The sequence below is a fragment of the Balaenoptera borealis genome (genome assembly GCF_965194805.1).
Source record: "Balaenoptera borealis genome assembly, chromosome: 5".
NCBI lineage: Eukaryota > Metazoa > Chordata > Mammalia > Artiodactyla > Balaenopteridae > Balaenoptera > Balaenoptera borealis.
The window spans coordinates 123,324,731-123,342,858 of record NC_138862.1 but is presented as its reverse complement, the minus strand read 5'-3'; the positions used below and the strand labels follow the sequence as shown (position 1 = coordinate 123,342,858).

General features: G+C 34.5%; 1 protein-coding gene across 5 annotated transcripts in view; it reads left to right on the top strand.

Annotated features, from left to right (window-relative positions):
* The window catches only part of TRPC1 (transient receptor potential cation channel subfamily C member 1), a 72,747-nt gene that overhangs the window by 25,888 nt on the left and 28,731 nt on the right, over window positions 1-18,128 (top strand). For 4 of the 5 annotated variants that reach the window (XM_082393769.1, XM_082393768.1, XM_082393767.1 and 1 more), the window contains 5 exons: window positions 1,017-1,148; window positions 3,416-3,611; window positions 7,437-7,773; window positions 14,284-14,423; window positions 16,094-16,237. In XM_082393769.1, coding sequence (XP_082249895.1) covers window positions 1,017-1,148; window positions 3,416-3,611; window positions 7,437-7,773; window positions 14,284-14,423; window positions 16,094-16,237 — 949 coding nt within the window. Of the gene's footprint in view, window positions 1-1,016; window positions 1,149-3,415; window positions 3,612-4,154; window positions 4,258-4,717; window positions 4,772-7,436; window positions 7,774-14,283; window positions 14,424-16,093; window positions 16,238-18,128 lie in introns of those variants that run through there. The other variant, XM_082393770.1, reaches the window with a different exon arrangement.

The window sequence follows — 18,128 nt, the reverse complement described above, 5'->3', positions numbered from 1 at the left end:
AGTGTCTTGGAAATTCAGATGCAATAAATTTTACCTAAGAATTTTAGGGTTGTAGGCTTGTCACAAAAGTAGCATGAAAGCTGATTCCTTATGAATAACCAAAAATTGATAAAAATCAATAAACATACTCAGAAAAGAAAAAAAAAGAAATAGTTGTCCCTGTACACAGTACGCCTGATTATGTTTGTGTGTGAATAGAAAATATCAGGAAAGATTTTCATAATTCTCTGAAATGTGACTCTCTTTGAGGAGTGGAGTTGGTGGAAGGAGGAGAATTGGGGAGCATTATGTTTCTAAACTGCTTGCTTTTTTTTTAAACAAGCATATATTAAATTTGTATTTAAAAGAAAAAATATTTATATAATATCTACCAAATTTTAAATTAAGAATTATATATTTATAAATGAAAGAATTATAGCAAAATTTTTCTGATTTGGTTCCTATTTAGATATTGATTATAAACATTAATTAGTTTACGGAAGGTAAAGGGAGTACTTTTCTATTAGTTAGAGGTTAGACATAAATCAATGATTTCATTCTTAAGATTTGAAAGGACTTTCAAAAATAACCTGGTTGAATGAGTCATGTGTTATATATATGTAGCATATTAAAGTAAACATCACGGGGGAAGGAAAATTTAATGATCATCCATATATTCAAAATGTATTAGTTATTAACATATTTCATTTAAAATAATACTGGGTTCAGGAATAGAAATTTTTTAATTAAATTGAATTGAAGGATACAAAGTTTTGAATCTATGAAAACAAATACTAAAACAATTTCTTTATAAGCGGTAGATATAAAAAATTGCAATATTTATATTTCAAAATATTTATTTTTAAGTCTTTTTCTTTTTATGCAGGTTACCTTATAATAAGTATTTTATAGTTGTTTTATTTTCTTTTAATTTTATAATACTTTAATTTTAAATTTATGAAAATTATAGGCTAAAGATACTGATCATATTTATCTAATAAATTTGTTTTACATTATGGAATCAAATTTTATCACAGGTTTCGTCTTGATATATATCGCTGCTTGGCCAGTCCAGCTTTAATAATGTTAACAGAGGAGGATCCAATTCTGCGAGCATTTGAACTTAGTGCTGATTTAAAAGAACTAAGCCTTGTGGAGGTGGAATTCAGGTGGGAATGAATGGAAATTGTAAATTTTTAAAAAAATTTATTTATTTTATTTATTTATTTTTGGCTGTGTTGGGTCTTCGTTGCTGTGCGCGGGCTTTCTCTAGTTGTGGCGAGTGGAGGCTATTCTTCGTTGCAATGCAGTGGCTTCTCTTGTTGCGGAGCATGGGCTGTAGGTGCGTGAGCTTCAGTAGTTGCAGCACGCGGGCTCGGTAGTTGTGGCTCACGGGTTCTAGAGTGCAGGCTCAGTAGTTGTGGCACACGGGTTTAGTTGCTCTGCGGCATGTGGGATCTTCCCGCACCAGGGTTCGAACCCATGTCCCCTGCATTAGCAGGCGGATTCTTAAGCACTGCACCACCAGGGAAGCCCTGGAAATTGTAAATTATCTCTTTGTTTTCCAGAATATTTTCCGCCTGAGTTTTTTCATAGGCCAAATTAACATTTATTTATCTACATTTGATCCCAAATGACCAAACCTTGCTGCCACATACTTGAGATTTTCCTTTTCCCTCAGTGGAATAGACCCCAGTACCACTTACGTCACTCCTTCCCCATCTTCCTTCTTCCACTCTTCCACCACCCTTAAATCCCTACTTTGTTCAACATTGCTGGAGGCATTCTAGGGCAGTGTGAAGAGTAGTGGGAATGGTAGGCTTAAGCAAGAGCAAACTTATTTATAACTGCTCTCTGTCCTACTCCCCTCATTCCTAGATTCTGTAATCATCCCTGGAGCCCGATCCTTCATAGCTTTCAGAAGCATATAGAATGCTTTTTGTATGTCAGGTACATTCCACACACCCAGACTTTGTCCCTTTTCACTGTTTGGTGAGATTTTCTAGTAGGAGAAACATAACATGTAGGCATAAAATTGATTAGACTGCAATTAGATTCCTAGACTAAGAAGTAGGTAATACTTTGTTAAAGAAATTCAACTACTGGGCTTCCCTGGTGGCACAGTGGTTAAGAATCCACCTGCCAATGCAGGGGACACGGTTTCGATCCCTGGTCTGGGAAGATCCCACATGCTGCAGAGCAGCTAAGCCCATGCACCACAACTACTGAAGCCCATGCGCCTAGAGCCTGCAAGCCACAACTACTGAAGCCCGCGCGCCTAGAGCCCATGCTCCGCAACAAGAGAAGCCACCACAGTGAGAAGCCGCGCAATGCAACGAAGAGTAGCCCCCGCTCACCACAACTAGAGAAAGCCTGTATGCAGCAACGCAGCCAAAGATAAATAAATAAATAAATAAATTTATTTTTTAAAAAAAGAAATTCAACTACTTATTCTTAGGTAATTTTGGTTACATAGTAAGTGCAAAGAATGGATGAAAAAATGTTAGCTGGTGAGGAAAACTTTTTAATTCCTTGAGCTATAATTTTATGCAGCCAGTTCGTGGAAAATCCCATTGGAAAAAAAAAAGATTAATCAATGGGAAATCTCCCTATTTTCCCTTCCTTTCCCTTTAAAAAAACTGAATGAAAAATTATTTTCTGAAATCTAACCCCAATTAATTCATAATTATTTATTTCTAACTTTATTCTTAAGTTGTTCCACTCAGGCTTAATGTAAGCTTAAGCTGTTCCATAAGCTTAATGTAATTGATATTTTAAAAAGAATTATCTACTAAAACTTCTTAGTTTCTCAGAAGTGATTTAGGCTTGCCTTTAATAAGCAGGTAAGTCCTAACTTTCAAGGAATAGTGGTTCTGAAAGAGAATTCTGTACTAGGTGTGTTTCAGTAGTTTTCTTTCCAACTTGAATTTTGTTTAAATGAGCACTTTAAAAGTGAAACAGAATACTATTTTAATATCAGAAGTAGCATAAACATGTTATAGACTATCCTTGAAAAAACTTCTAGTTAAAAATTATATAATAATATTTATTGGATAGCATCAAGATGTTACTATCTATTGTTTAGATAAATAATATAAAAGGAAGCTTTATACAAAACTATTATAGAATGAGGGCAAATGATTTAAGTGAAGAGCTGGTTGACAAATATTATCAGAACTTCTAGGAATATCAGTATATGTAAGAAAACATTGTGCTTACCTAAGGTTAGCAGTGTGAACACAGAGAACATAATTGTGTTACAATTTTCCCCAAAGGAGAATTTGTGCACCAGTAGGTTCTTTTGACTGTCAGCACAAAAGATGTTGTGTAGCAGTATCAGAATTAAAATGTTACTGAGTAAAAAATGTTCTAGTGAAAACAGCTTAATTAGAAGATGGAAGTGATGTTTCTAATAATAGACTGTTGCACTTTGCAGGAATGATTATGAGGAACTAGCCCGGCAATGTAAAATGTTTGCTAAAGATTTACTTGCACAAGCCCGGAATTCTCGCGAATTAGAAGTTATCCTAAACCATACATCTAGTGATGAGCCTCTTGACAAACGGGGACTACTAGAAGAAAGAATGAATTTAAGTCGTCTAAAACTTGCTATCAAATATAACCAAAAGGAGGTATGAGGTTTTCTGTGATATATTTAAATTATTTCCTCCACAGTAGTCTGGTGGCTCAGAACAAAGGCTTTGGAGCAATACATCCTAGGTTGAGATCCTAGTTCTGCTTCATAAAAACTGTGTCCTTGGGAAAGTTATTGAATCTGTCTGAGCTTTAGTTTTAAGAATTAATTAAAGATATATATATATTTAGAGTTTAGTACAATGAGTATTAGCATTAAGCAAGTACTCAATAAATGGTAGTTGCTATTATTTTTAACAATTAACATTAATAATAAAAATATGGATGTTAATGTAATGTTTTTGCTAAATAGTAGCTATGCAGGTAAGATCCTGTATAGTAAATGCCTTCCTAATGAAGTTTCCATCTTGTGTTTTGTCTGTCATGGGTTTGTATTATTGACCTGTTTATAAGTAGTCCTTTCTATAGTAATAGGGCCTTTCTGTTTAAAAATAAAATATCAGATATTATGTTCCTTATTCTTATTTGTTAATTCATTGTGAAACCCAAAGGTGGAGAGACGTATGCTATGATAACTAAGTTGAATCTGGCTCTTCTGGCATCATCCCTTCCTATTAAGGGAAATACCTATTTCTACTCCCCATACACTCACATGCACATGATTCAGGAACTTGAAGAAGGAAGGTATGCATTTTTAACTTCATTTTTTGAGATAATTTATTAGACATGGATATTTATATGTAGATAATGATGTTCAGTAGAGGGTGTTGGTAAATGGTACTTTTAAGGTATTTCTTCTAAGACCCATTATTCTTACTATCAACATAGATATTGGAATAAAACTTGCTTATCAAATTTATTTTAATATAAAAATGGGGCCCCAAATAGATTATGGTAGACGGCAAGATATAGGACCTTTGGTGCTAGGGACAGAGTTTTTGATTATCTTGGTTGACAGTTTGAGCCTCCCAATAGCTTTGTGACTCGGGAGTTTGATAAAGGAATTTTAAGATGTTTACTTTAAAATTACCTAGATTATAAAGCAGAAGCTAACACACCATTGTAAAGCAATTATACTCCAATAAAGATGTTAACAAGTAATAAAATAAAATAAAATAACCTAAATGTTATATTTTTTATCTAGATCTCTGGCTTCAAATCCTATAATTTTTCTAGTACTCCGGCGTTCTTGCTTAAGGTAGGCCATTTATAGGAAAAAATAATTAATTAGAAGAATTTGGATCAGTGTAGCTGTAAGATTATAAATCAACAACATAACCTATGTGGCTTTAAAAGGAAATACAATGCTAATATGTATATGTAGAAACAGAGAAAATAGGAACCCTGATGTAATCATACATTTTGACTAGATCTTATGTTAATTTATTTACTTATGTGTTGCACAACCTAAAATAGACACGAAATACTAGAAAATGATAGAATAAAGATATAACAAAGAAACAAAACCAACTTAAGTGCTTGGAAAAAGAACCTCAAAGAAAGGTGGAAAGAACCAAGATTATCCTGGTAAGGGAAGAAAAAACTAAGAGGCAGTTTCCTAATGATATATATATGTATATCCCTGAAGAACTCACAGAGGATAACCAAATGTTCCATTCTAAAGAAGAGTAGAGAAAAGGAAAAAGAAGTAGTGGTAATATTTTTAGTTGGAAGGAAGATACTCTGTAATTTTAAGAATTAATGAAAATGTAAATTAGTTTTTTAAGCTAGATTTCTAAATATAATCAAAGGGGAAGGTAATATTTTTCCAAATAGTTGGTAGACTTTGTTCAGGTCATACGTCCTGAATAACAAACTACTGTGATACGTAGTAGCATAAAACAATATTTCATAGTCATTTTGTAGTAATTTCATGATCATTTTATTATGCTCTTGGGTTCTTTAGGTCGAGAATTAGGAAAGGGCACAGCAAGGCTGATTTGTCTCTGCTTCTGCATGTCAAGGACTCAGCTGGAGATAGCTCAGATGATGGGGGGCTACAGTCATTCGGGAGGCTTCTTCACTCATATGTCTGGTGCCTGAGCAGCAGCTGAGGATTCAGACCGGGAGCTCTGAGTGGGCTGGGTGCTCAGGTGGGTGGGTCCAGAGAGCCTGGGTCTCCTACGAACCCAGGACTGGAACCTTGGAGGGGCATGGCCCTCGTGGTGGGCTGGCTGCAGGGGGTGGTCTGAGTGGCCTCTGAGGGCTGACCGGAGTGCCTGCATGTAGCCGGGTCTTCCTCAGAGCACGGTGGCTTCAGGGTAGGAGGACTTTTTACCTGCCAGCTTTTGGCTCCAAGAGCAAGTGTTTCTCAAATAAGGTGGAAGCTGAGTGGCCTTTTAAGACCTACCTTCCGAAGTCACATAGCATCACTTCTTCCAGAATCTACTGGTTAAAGCAGTCATAAGCTTGTTGAATTGAAGGATAGGTAATATTGGTAGCCCACCTATTGATGAGAGGAGTATCAAAGAATGTGTGTCTATGTTTTAAAACCACCACAGACTTAGAACATCTCCAACTGAAAATTTGTTCTTCCAATTACGTATTTAACATTACTGTTAATTAAATCATCATTATAGAGAGGAATGGCAAGGGCAGCAGTCACGCCTGAGATTGCTTTGATACTTGGGGGAAGGATGAAACCACTAAGTTTGGGATGCTACTAAACTGGGTAGTTGGTGGGAAGAAAAGCTATTTTCCTCCCTGATATTGCCTCTTGAGGGACAAATTACGATTCCCTAACAACACTGGAATCTAAGCAGAAGGATAAATAATGAAGACTTAACTGCCAAAAATAGGTATAGTATTGATATATTAGGAAATTTCTTGATAAGCACAATAAACAACAACAAAACTCTGTCTGCTTTTTTAAACTACAGGATTGCATTCTATAGATTATATTGTATCTTGGGATAAATCATTTTAAAACAGAACATTGACCAAATATTATTTAATATCTGAATGATATTATGATCACTTGTGCTTCACTTTGGTGATTTCAAACCTGATTACATTATTGTGTCCAGAGTTATCAGAATCCTTAACTTACACTTCACAACGTGAGCATTATATTGGGAAAATATTGCTTCTGAATTTTGTAAACTAAAAAGCTTCGTAAACGTTGGTAAATTCATTTCTATACTTGAACTAGAATTTTCCTCTTATTTGGGAATATTTTTCCTTTTCTTCTCACATAGAATTCCATTTTAAGAAGATTTAAGAGTATCTTTAATACATTTTAAGAAATTTTCAGTGTTTTCATGGAGCATAAAAATATCTGATGTTTAGACTTTAATTGCTTTGCTATCTTGACATGTTGGTTTCTTGTAACTGAAATCATCAGTTTTTCTAGGCTGAAGTCTCTTTCTGTGGATTGTGCTTGTTAATTTTGAAATTTCATAAACACTATTATGAGTCTTTATAAGTTAAATGTTTTGAAATGGCTGAGTAGGCTAGTAATAATCACTAATATTTATATAGTGCATGCTATGACCAGGCACTATTCTAAGAGCTTTACATTTAATCCTCATAACAAGAGTATGACTAGATACTATTATTATCCCCATTTTATAGATGGGGAATTTGAGGCTTAGAGAGGTTTAAAAACTTGCTCAAGGTCATTTAGTAAGTAAGTGGCAGAGCCTGGATTTGAATCTAGGTAATCTGGCTCCAGAGTCTATGCTCTTAACCACTACACTCTTTTATTACACGTAAGAAAACAAAACAAAACAAAAGAACTGGACTGTATAGAATTGATTTCAAACTATTATTAAAACTTTGAATATCAATTAAATAATAGAACCATCAGATCGTATTTACAAGTTATATTTTACTTTTTTTATATGTGTGTGCTTCGTTTTCAGTTTGTCTCCCAGTCCAACTGTCAGCAGTTCCTGAACACTGTTTGGTTTGGACAGATGTCAGGTTACCGACGTAAGCCTACCTGTAAGAAGATAATGACTGTTTTGACAGTTGGCATGTTTTGGCCAGTTTTGTCACTTTGTTATTTGATAGCTCCCAAATCTCAGTTTGGCAGAATTATTCACACACCTTTTATGAAATTTATTATTCATGGAGCATCATATTTTACATTCCTGCTATTACTAAACCTATACTCTCTTGTCTACAATGAGGATAAGAAAAACACAATGGGGCCAGCCCTTGAAAGAATAGACTATCTTCTTATACTGTGGATTATTGGTAAGTATCAAGTTAGTTTAAAAGGTTCTGCCTTTATTTAGCCCATTAATTCTCCCTTGCTTGGTGGCATTATAAGCTGCCTTCAACTTGTAATTTTACACTGTTTATACAGGAAGAATTTGAATGCTTCCATGATCATTGAAGACTTAACTAACATTTTTTTTTAAAAGATAAATGTTCTTGAACTTGATGATAAGGAAGCAGATCTCTTACTTAATATTACTTAATTACATGGAAGTTAAAAATTCTCAGTTGCTAAAATTGTTCATGCTTGTTAAAACAGAAAAACAAATTTTGCTGATGAATTTTTTTTGTTATAAGAATATGAACATTTTCTTAGGTATTTTGAAATGTAATAATACATTTTATGCTTGGTTGCATTTTAAGAGAACTATTCTGTTTTATTATATCATTCGTTTTTCTTTTAAGAACCTATGAACTTTTATAGTTACATATTACCTTGTATAGATAAAACATTCCCTGGTGACTCACTCTATAAATCAGTTCTTTGTAATGACAGCCAGATCTCTTTAGAAATGACAGTTTTTTAAAAAAGAAAAGACATTTTATTTTCTGAAAATTGTTTTTTTTATAAGTATTATGCTGTATAATAAATATTTTAATGATCTTCTGCAGTTTTTACTGCCCTTGCCCTTTTTGGGAGAGGTGGGAGGAGGAGGGAAGTTGAGGTATAATTACATTGTCTATTTATGGTCTTTTAATGACATCCCCTTTATTATTTACCTCTGGATCTTCAACCTTGTTTTTAACCTCAGCACTTCCCACCTTTTTTTTTGTTTTTACTATTTGCTATAGAGTAAAAGGAATATTGAAATTTATTCTTTTCTATGTTATAAAGCACTGAATGATTAATATGTTCTTGACTGTTTCAGTTATTAAATAATTTAAGAAGAGTTAATGTACAGTGCTCACTTTTAGTTCTTCAGATATAAAAGTGTATTTTGGGATTTTTTATTTTTATTTGGAAATTAGTTCATTTCAAGTAACTTGATCTTAAATCAGAGTTATGCATTAATGTTTAAAATTAGGTAGATACAGTAAAAATAATACACATTTGAACTTTAGGTTAAAGAGAATTAAATAATTTCTTGTTAATATTTTCGTGTTTCTGATATTTCCACTACCTTATCTAAAATTTAATATTTTAATTTAGGAAATAATTTATACTGTATCATATTTGACTCCAAATTACATTGTTGTAGATCTTTTCAATGTGAAATTTGTTTATATTTTTAATTAGGTAGGTTAGGCTGAAAGGAATCTCTTAGAAGCACTTTTTTCCTCTATTTAAACTACTTCTGAAAGATTGTTATATATACCTTAGTCATAAAAAAGGGAAAATTTATATTATTTATCTATAACCTATTGTTTAAATAGTAGTGAGAGAGAAAAAATATTTTCTTTGTTTTGTAAAATAAACAAGTCTGTAGCCAAGTCTGTATAAGAAGTAAAGTTTATATTTCTTAGCAGTGAGTAAAAACTCATTGAAGTCAGAGAGTCATACCACTCCTTGGATAGCATAAATATTGCTGCTGTCACTGAATTTCACAACAAGTGGTAAAACTGTGGCTACTCTTTTCTAATCACAATGGCCCTGAACACACACACACACACACAATATTATTAATTTTCTAAACATATTCTGTCTCAGTAGAAGAGTGCAGTATGAATTATGCCAGTAAAATTCCTGGAAATGTTTTTCTTTTCTCAGCACAGCTTCTGCTTTGAAACAGTTAGATATGAATAAACCTTGCCAAGGATGTTTTCTGAACCTGTTATGTCTTTAGATCACTCTGACTTCCTTAAATATATAGATCTGAACTTGCTCTAAGGAAACATGTAAGAATCATTTGCCTACTTGTTCAAAGTCACTCCTTGGTTCAATTTACTTTTTCATGCAATGAGCACAGGGACTTCTGACTCATGATGCCTGGCTTCTGTACATTTGTTTCCTATTCTTTTCTTTAGCCCTCCAGGAGGAAAGTAGGGTTAAATTATAAAAAGCAAGGTAGAAAAAAAGAAAACAATGTGTTGATGAATCCACAGAATATTAATGGTATCCATTTACTTAATTTTTTACCATTGGAATATAATAGAACAGCCCTTACAGAAATGTATATTTTGAAATGTTGTCTACCTACTTTGTCCAAGCACAGGCAGAAACAGATATGGCCCAACACTCATGGAGCTTATGGTCTAATTATTGTTTAAAAGAAAAACACCCAATAACTTGAAAATCACACAGATAAAATAAAAAATTACACATGAGTTAAGTGCTACTAAGTAAAGGTCATGGAGCTAGGAGAGCAAGCATTTTTTAAGGGCATTTTACCTACTCAGGGGGTTGGAAAGTCTATCTTGAAGAAGTGATAGATAAGCTAAGATTTAAAGGATAAATAGGAGTCTACTTGGAGAATCGGGAAAGAAAAGTATTATAGGAGAATTGGGAGAGAAAAATATTCTAGGCTTATGTAAAAGTTACATTCAGATGCCCTGTGGCAAGAGGGAGCATAGTGCAAAGAAGGGACTGCGTAAAGGCTGGAGGAAGGAGGACAAGGGAAGTGGGATTTGAGATGAAACTATAGAAGTGGATGTTATACTAGACCATGGACAGCCTTGTTGGCCATATTAAGTAATTTTGACTTTATACTAAGAGCAGTGGAAAACCACTGGCGTTTTTAAGTAGGTGGGTGACATGATCAGATTTTCATGTTGAAAAGATCGTTCTGGCTACAGTGTAGAGAACGCTGGGTTGGGAGGAAGGGCTGTGGCAAGAGTAGGTAGAGGGAGACCAATAAGGAGCCTGTTGCAGTACTCTAGATGAAAGCTGATGGTGCCTTGGACTTAGGACGGTTGCCATAGAAAGAGAAGGAAACAGATTCGAGAGATATTTACAAAGTAAAGCCAGTAGGACATGGAAATATATATATATATATATGAAGTGAGGGAGGAAGAAATTATTAAGCAACCTAAGTATTCCAGAAGAGTACTAGGTTTGGGGATTTGTGAAAGAGTAGATCCTGAGTGTGGTTTTGGGTATGTTGAAGTTGAAAAGCCTTTGAGAAATTCAAAAGATGTCAGTCAGACAATTGGATATCATAGTCTAGAGCTCAAGAAGAAGTTTAAGCTTGAGTTAGCAGTACGTGAATAATCTGCATATATGTTGTAGACGAAACTGTGGGCACACATGAGACACTTGAGAAAGTATAAGATGAGAAGAAGAGAGGACCTAGGAGCAAGCCTCAAGGAATTCCCAGAATGATGGGATTATGGTTTGCTAATCTTACTAATTCTAAAAAACAACAAAAAAGGACCCCAAAATGTAGTCCATTGATTATGTAGTGATTGCATTGCTTGTAATAGTTTAAAATTATTGTGTTCTTCCAATCCAGCTCAGAAATGTGAAATACATCAAGTGTATTAGCTTCACTTTGGTGTGGGATATTGCACAGGAGCTGGGAAACTACCAGTCAGTGGTACTTAATATTCTTTCATATGTCTGCCTTTTTTGATCAAAATCTTCTCCAATTCATGTTGTAATTTTTGTCAAGCGTTCCCTTTAGGTATAATATTACATTTTACAGAAATAAAACACTTATTTCTGTAAGCATCTTTCTTGGCTTAGTGTTCTACTGTTACAGTGTTTGGGTTAATAAAATGTAAACTATTTGGTTTAACATTTTTGGTTAGTTTTTATCTATTCATTTTAAATAGAAGCTCATCCAAGTGGAATTTTTAAAAGGTGTTTTCCCTGTCAGACCTGCAAATATTTTTAAATGTTTTTCTACATAAAATATGGGTACTGTATAATTAAGATGTTATGAACAGAGTTTTTTGAGAATACTTCATGTGTTTCCCAGGGGACTTATTCTGTTCACTGGTAAGTCAGAGGATGATTCTGATTGGCTTAACTTGATCTTCATCCATATTTAGGTTGTAGCACTCTGTTCTTTTGTCACTTCACATTCTCCTTAAAAATACCTTAGTGGAGGAATGTGTCATAAAGCTATTGTTGATTGTAGTACTGTTCTCTGTTACTCCCAGGAATATATAACTATGGAGAAACTTCTGGCCAGAGAAGGGGAAGGGAGTTATTTGGTTCGATTGGTTTTTATTTATGTATATTTATTCGTTGAGCAAATTTTTGAGCACCCACTGTGTATCAGGCACTATATAGGACATTTAGGACATTGGTTGATAAAACAAAGATTCTTACCCTTGAAGAGTTTACCCGAAGTGGGAGGAAGATAGTCAGTTAATAATAGACATAATAAGTAAACTATATCCATTGTTTAAAAGTGATAAGTACTAAGGGAAAAGAAAGAAGAGTTGGGGGATTGGGAGTGAGGGGCACAGGGTTTGCAATTTTAAATAGGAGGATCAGAGTAGGTGGTGAGCAAAGATGCAAAGTGAGGGAGTTAGCCAAATGGATGTCTGGGTGAGGAGCTTCCAGCCAGAGGGAAAAGCCCATGTAAAGGCCCTAAGGCAGGAGTCTTGTGTGTTCAGAGAACAGCAAGGAAGCAAGGAGGCCAGTAGTGGAGGGAAAGATTGATAGGAGAGGAGATCAGAGAGAAGAGGTAATGTAGGGCCTTGTAGACCATTGTAGGGAATTTGGTTTTGACTGAATAAAATGAGCTGTAAGGGAAGGTGCAATACCCACTCTGCACAGTCAGCGGCGGTGGTCTTAGGTTCTCATTAACATTCACACTCGCTGGACACGATAGGCAGAAACCTGGCACCAGGTTTACTTACCTTTGGAAGATGTAAGACAGAAAATAGAGCACGTCAGCATGACAGCTTCAAATATATCTTTATTGGCAGTTCTTACAAAAGACGGGCTGCTTCCCAGCCCCATAGGGGCACACTCAGTTGCGTGGAATGAGGCCATATTCATGGGTGTGGGCTACCCCAGCCAAAGAAGCCTGAAATCTACCAGGATTTCTTATAAATCCATCAGGATATCTTAGAAAGCCTCAGAATGTAGCTCCCACTACATGCACACTTTACGTTAAGAGAGACATCACACAGAGAGGCTGAGGCCTGTGTTTCTCAGCATGTTTTCATATGGTCCTGGTTGGGTCTACTTTCAGGGTCTCTGAGTCCACTCATAGCCCTCCCAGGCCAGATGCAGTTTCCCGGTCAGTGGTTGTTTTTCTAACAATCTTCAACACAGCTGACCTTCCATATTTTTCTTAATGTAGTATGTTTCCAAGGCAATACTTAAATAGATGATAACATGAGATTTTGTTCCCATGGGAAAAGAGTTCAGTCCTGCAGTTAATTCTTTCTCCTCTGGGAGTTACTGCAGTATTTTTTTTTTTGTTTTTGTTTTTTAAAAATTTATTTATTTATTTATTCACCTTTGGTTGTGTTGGGTCTTCGTTTCTGTGTGAGGGCTTTCCCTAGCTGCGGCAAGCGGGGGCCACTCTTCATCGCGGTGTGCGGGCCCCTCACCATCACGGCCTCTCTTGCTGCGGAGCACAAGCTCCAGACGCGCAAGCTCAGTAATTGTGGCTCACGGGCCTAGTTGCTCCGCGGCATGTGGGATCCTCCCAGACCAGGGCTCGAACCCGTGTCCCCTGCATTAGCAGGCAGACTCTCAACCACTGCGCCACCAGGGAAGCCCTACTGCAGTGTTTTGAGGAGAGAAGTAACACTTGCATTTTAAAAGGATTACTCTGATTGCCGTGTTGAGAATAGATTTTAGGGAGAACAGGGTAGAAGCAGGGAGACTAGGCTATTTCAGTAATTCAGGCCAGAGAAGAATAGTGGCTTGAAGTTGAAATAGTGGTGAGAAAGGTTAGATCCTAACTATATTTTGAAAGTAAAGCCAGCAGGATTTACTACTGCATTGAATGTGTGATTTAAAAGAATATCAGTCAAGGATGATTCAGGGACATTTAGAGTGAACAGCTAGGATGGAGTTGCCATCAAGTGAGATGGGGAAGTCTTCAAGAGCAGTGAATTTGGCTGCAGAGATTAGGAGTTCAGTTTGGACATGTTAGGACATCCAGTTTGAGATGTAGAGTAGCCAAGTACCTATACAAGTTAAGTTTAGGAAAGAAGTTTAGAGATATTATTATGTAAATACAGGTTGAGTTCAGAGATAAAAACTTGAAAGTCTACCACATAGATGGTATTTAAAGCCATTAGACTAGACTGAATGAGGTCACTATAGGAGTGAGTGTAGACAGAGAAAAGAATCAGGAACTGAGCCTTTTGGGGGTTATGTATTTAACATCAATTTGCTTTCTTATGCTTGTTTCACATCATTTATTAAAATCCCTCTCTGGGAAGGATATTATCATATGAAACTTAAGGTTATTTTCTTTCATATTTTAAGAACATTTTACTGAATGTTATTTTTTTCTTCTGAATGAGGCTACAACCGACATGTGTTATTTATTTAGTACTTTGAGTCTTAAGGTATTTTTTAGTTTATTATTGAATTAAGAGAGCATTATCTGATTTTTTTTCTTCCTTTTTTAGGGATGATTTGGTCAGACATTAAAAGACTCTGGTATGAAGGGTTGGAAGACTTTTTAGAAGAATCACGTAATCAACTCAGTTTTGTCATGAATTCACTTTATTTGGCAACCTTTGCCCTCAAAGTGGTTGCTCACAACAAGGTGACTATTAACTATGTCAACTGGAGGCACAAGTGAAGTTTATTTAGGAAAAACCCAGGATATTTAGCTATGTATTTCAGAGTTACTTTGGCCCAAATCTGTGTCTGATGTGTTTTCATTCTAAACCTATCCTTGTGCAAGGGAATAGTACACATTGTTTCCTTCCTTTCTAATAGCTTCAAGGGTGTTAATTACCATTAAATGTTGGTTACCTATTTTATGCCAGGCACCATGGTTGATACTTGCTATACTTTATCTCATTTTATTCTCACAGGGATTCTATGAGACAGATGTCCTTATCCCCATTTTGCAAATAAGGAAAAGGAAGCTCAGAGATAATAAGTAACTTGTCCAAGACCACACAGTAAGAAACCAAGACTGGATTTAAATCCAGGTCTGTCTAGGCATTTTCTTTCTACCAAATGCCAATTCCTTACATCTGAGCTAGGTTCACTTACCTCATTAACCTATATATTACCTCATTAACCTAAGTAACACAAAGTTACTTAAATTGATTAGTGTTAGATATCTTTATATCTATCAGGAAAAAGTTTATCTGAATGGAACTCATTATATAGTGTTTTACACATTCCAAATCATGACTATTATCTTCCACAGCTTAAAAAGTTATGTAAATTCAGTTATTTTCTGATTCCTATATTTTTAAATTTAAAATTTGACAAAAATCTAACCTTATAGACATCTTATAATGTTACTTTTATAAAGATTTATTAAAAGCCTAGGAAAGGTAATGGAGATTATGTTAACTATCTTTGTTTATACCTGAGTTTAGAATTCTGAGCTGTCACATTCAAGGAACTATTTATATAATATTTTTTGGGTTTTGACTAATTTATAGACTATAGAGAAAGCAAACTGGTTATCTTATATCACTTTATTAAAAACCTCTATTCCTGTAATTGATCAGTAGTACCGAACATGTTTATTAGGTATGTTCAATGACCAGAGTTGTGAAGTTATTAAGAAAATAAAAGTTGATCATATATAGATAGATGGTTTGATAGAGAGGTTGATGGTCATTGGTTTTTGTAGACTGATCTCTTTAGTTCTAGAAGCAGGGTGCCCATAGAGTTTATTATTCAGACCAAGACACTTTACAAATGAAAGGGGGCACAATTAATAATTATGCCAGGAAAACTGATATGTAATCTGGGACTGTCCCAGGCAATTGGAACATGTGGTCATTCTATGTCTAAGTATAATAATACACTCTTTTTTTTCTTGTTATTTAGAAGGGAGAAAGTGTCTATGGGCCATTGTAGAATCCTGAGTCAAAGGGCTAGGTTAATTTAATGTGATAGCTAATTAATTGACAGCACACATTCTTAAAGTTTGTGTTGTGGAATTTAAGAAAAACTAGCAAACATTTCATTCATGAAAAATTTAATGACTTAGTTTTTTAAAACATAAGAATTTCTGAGAAAACCTCTTTATATAGCACAAGTGATATTGCCCCACATATGTAGAAATCTTTTATTTATTTAAAACAATATTATTTCTATTAAAAGAAGAGAATCTTATAAAACATAAATGGAGTTCCCCCACAAGGAGACATAAAATAGTTTTCTTTCAACAGTCAGAATATTTGTTTTTATTTTCCTAAGTTGAGAGAGCTACTTTATCTTTGGCTTTTTTTCCCCTAACCTTAGTTTCATGATTTTGCTGATCGAAAGGACTGGGACGCATTCCATCCTACACTGGTGGCAGAAGGGCTTTTTGCATTTGCCAATGTTCTGAGTTATCTTCGTCTGTTTTTTATGTATACAACAAGCTCTATCTTGGGTCCATTACAGGTAAGTAATTAAAATTTCTTGAAGAAAATTTGTTAAAACTACTACACCTTTTACTTGTCCACTGGAATGTTGTTTTCTCATGATCTTAAAGCTAAACTTTGCTTTTGAAAATAGTTAACAGTTGAAAAGTCACAGCATGTTCATCTGCTTTGCTTCTGCCTGAATGATAATCCTTTGCTTTTAGATATTCCAAACTTTGTTAAGCTGTGGTCCATTGTCCCTCTCCCCCAAGTTCATAGACGTAGATGTATTTAAAATATAGTTATATTTCAGACAGTAGAGGAACATAACATTTTGCTTTTTACCAAAATGAATTTCACATTTAAAGTTTTAAGTGATAAATATAAGGGAGATGTTGTACAAACAGAATTCATACTTCATGATGATTTTGAAAATATGTAAGTTATATTTTAACAAAATACTCTTTTACTTTGCTTAATAAATATCAAATGTAATAAGTTGGAAAATAGAGTATTTAGAGCTAAAAAATTTCATAGAGTTTATGTAGTCCAACTTTATGCTTTACAGTACTTTATAGTTAAAGAAATTGAGCTTTTATTTTTTCAAAGTAGTATGATTATTATACATGAGAGTCCAGGACTAAATTCTAAGCCTCTTTACACTAAAGAAAGGACTCATAATTGGTTGCATGTACCCCACAGATTTTAGTAGTTGATTGTTCTTGAAAGGTGGAGTCAGTTCTGCTTGGTGACCAGCTCTACATAATACTTTGTTATTTTATAAGTCTGAAAACCTGAGCAATATTCATTTTTCCTTGCTAAGTCAAAATTTACTAACAATTTAGATTCTTTTTTGTATTTTTAAAGGAGATATTTTAAATAAAATGCATAATTACCTTCTCCAACAGAGATATGAAAACAAAATATGTAGGAAAAACCCCATTTGATTTGGCTTGTGCTGTCATCCTCCAAGAGTGTTTCCTGAAGTGTGACTCTCTGTTAGCCAAGTCCTGTGAGATGCTCTGACTGAAATAAGTTTGGGATACACTGCATTCCATATAACCTCTTTTGGGAATTCACAGTGCACATTATCACATTAAAGCCTATGAGAAAGAAGTAAAGAAACTTGTTTGATCTTGTTCAAACTGTCATCACCTAAATTCAGTTAACATCATATCCATTTTTCATGAAATATGCTCAGGTCTCTTTTTTTCTCCAAAACATGGTTTGTGAAACACTGGTTTAGACTGTCTGTTATTTTGATTTAATTTTATCACTAATATCGTCTATAAATGTTTTAATCAAGAGTCCACAGTATTTCTATATGCACATTGTTTTCTTTATTTTTTAGCTAAAAACTGATGGTATCACTAAGTTTCTATACTGAAAATTTCTTTATAGATTTTTAAAACGAGTTAAAAAGGAAAAAGTATATTATTATTTCTTAGCAAATTATTTGTTTCTTTTTCTTAGAACTGTTGAGTCAGGTCTTCCTGACTTAATCTTTTCCCAAAAGAACTATAAACATGTATACAAATACTGCATAAGTGGGTGTTTGTCTTTTTAGCTGTGGTGTGTGTTTTTCTCCTCCAGCAAGGTACTTTATATTGTTCTAATAGCCACAGAACTAGCAAATAATTTAAGTGAAGCTAACAAATATTTAGTGTGCTCCTATTTTTTAAAAGGTCTACAGGTTAATCATAATATATGTTTAAATATTATGATCTAGTCCAGCAAATGATTTTTTAAAAAATTATCTTAAGGTATAATTTGCCATACAGTAAAATGTACCCATCTTAACTGTATAGTTTGATCAGTTTTGCAAATATATAAACTTGTTTCGAGTGTGACTGGTTCTCATGGTGCAGGCTCCCTGCTCCAAGTCATTATATAAAGTCTGCATCCAGCAGGAAGAAGGGGAAAGGCAGAAA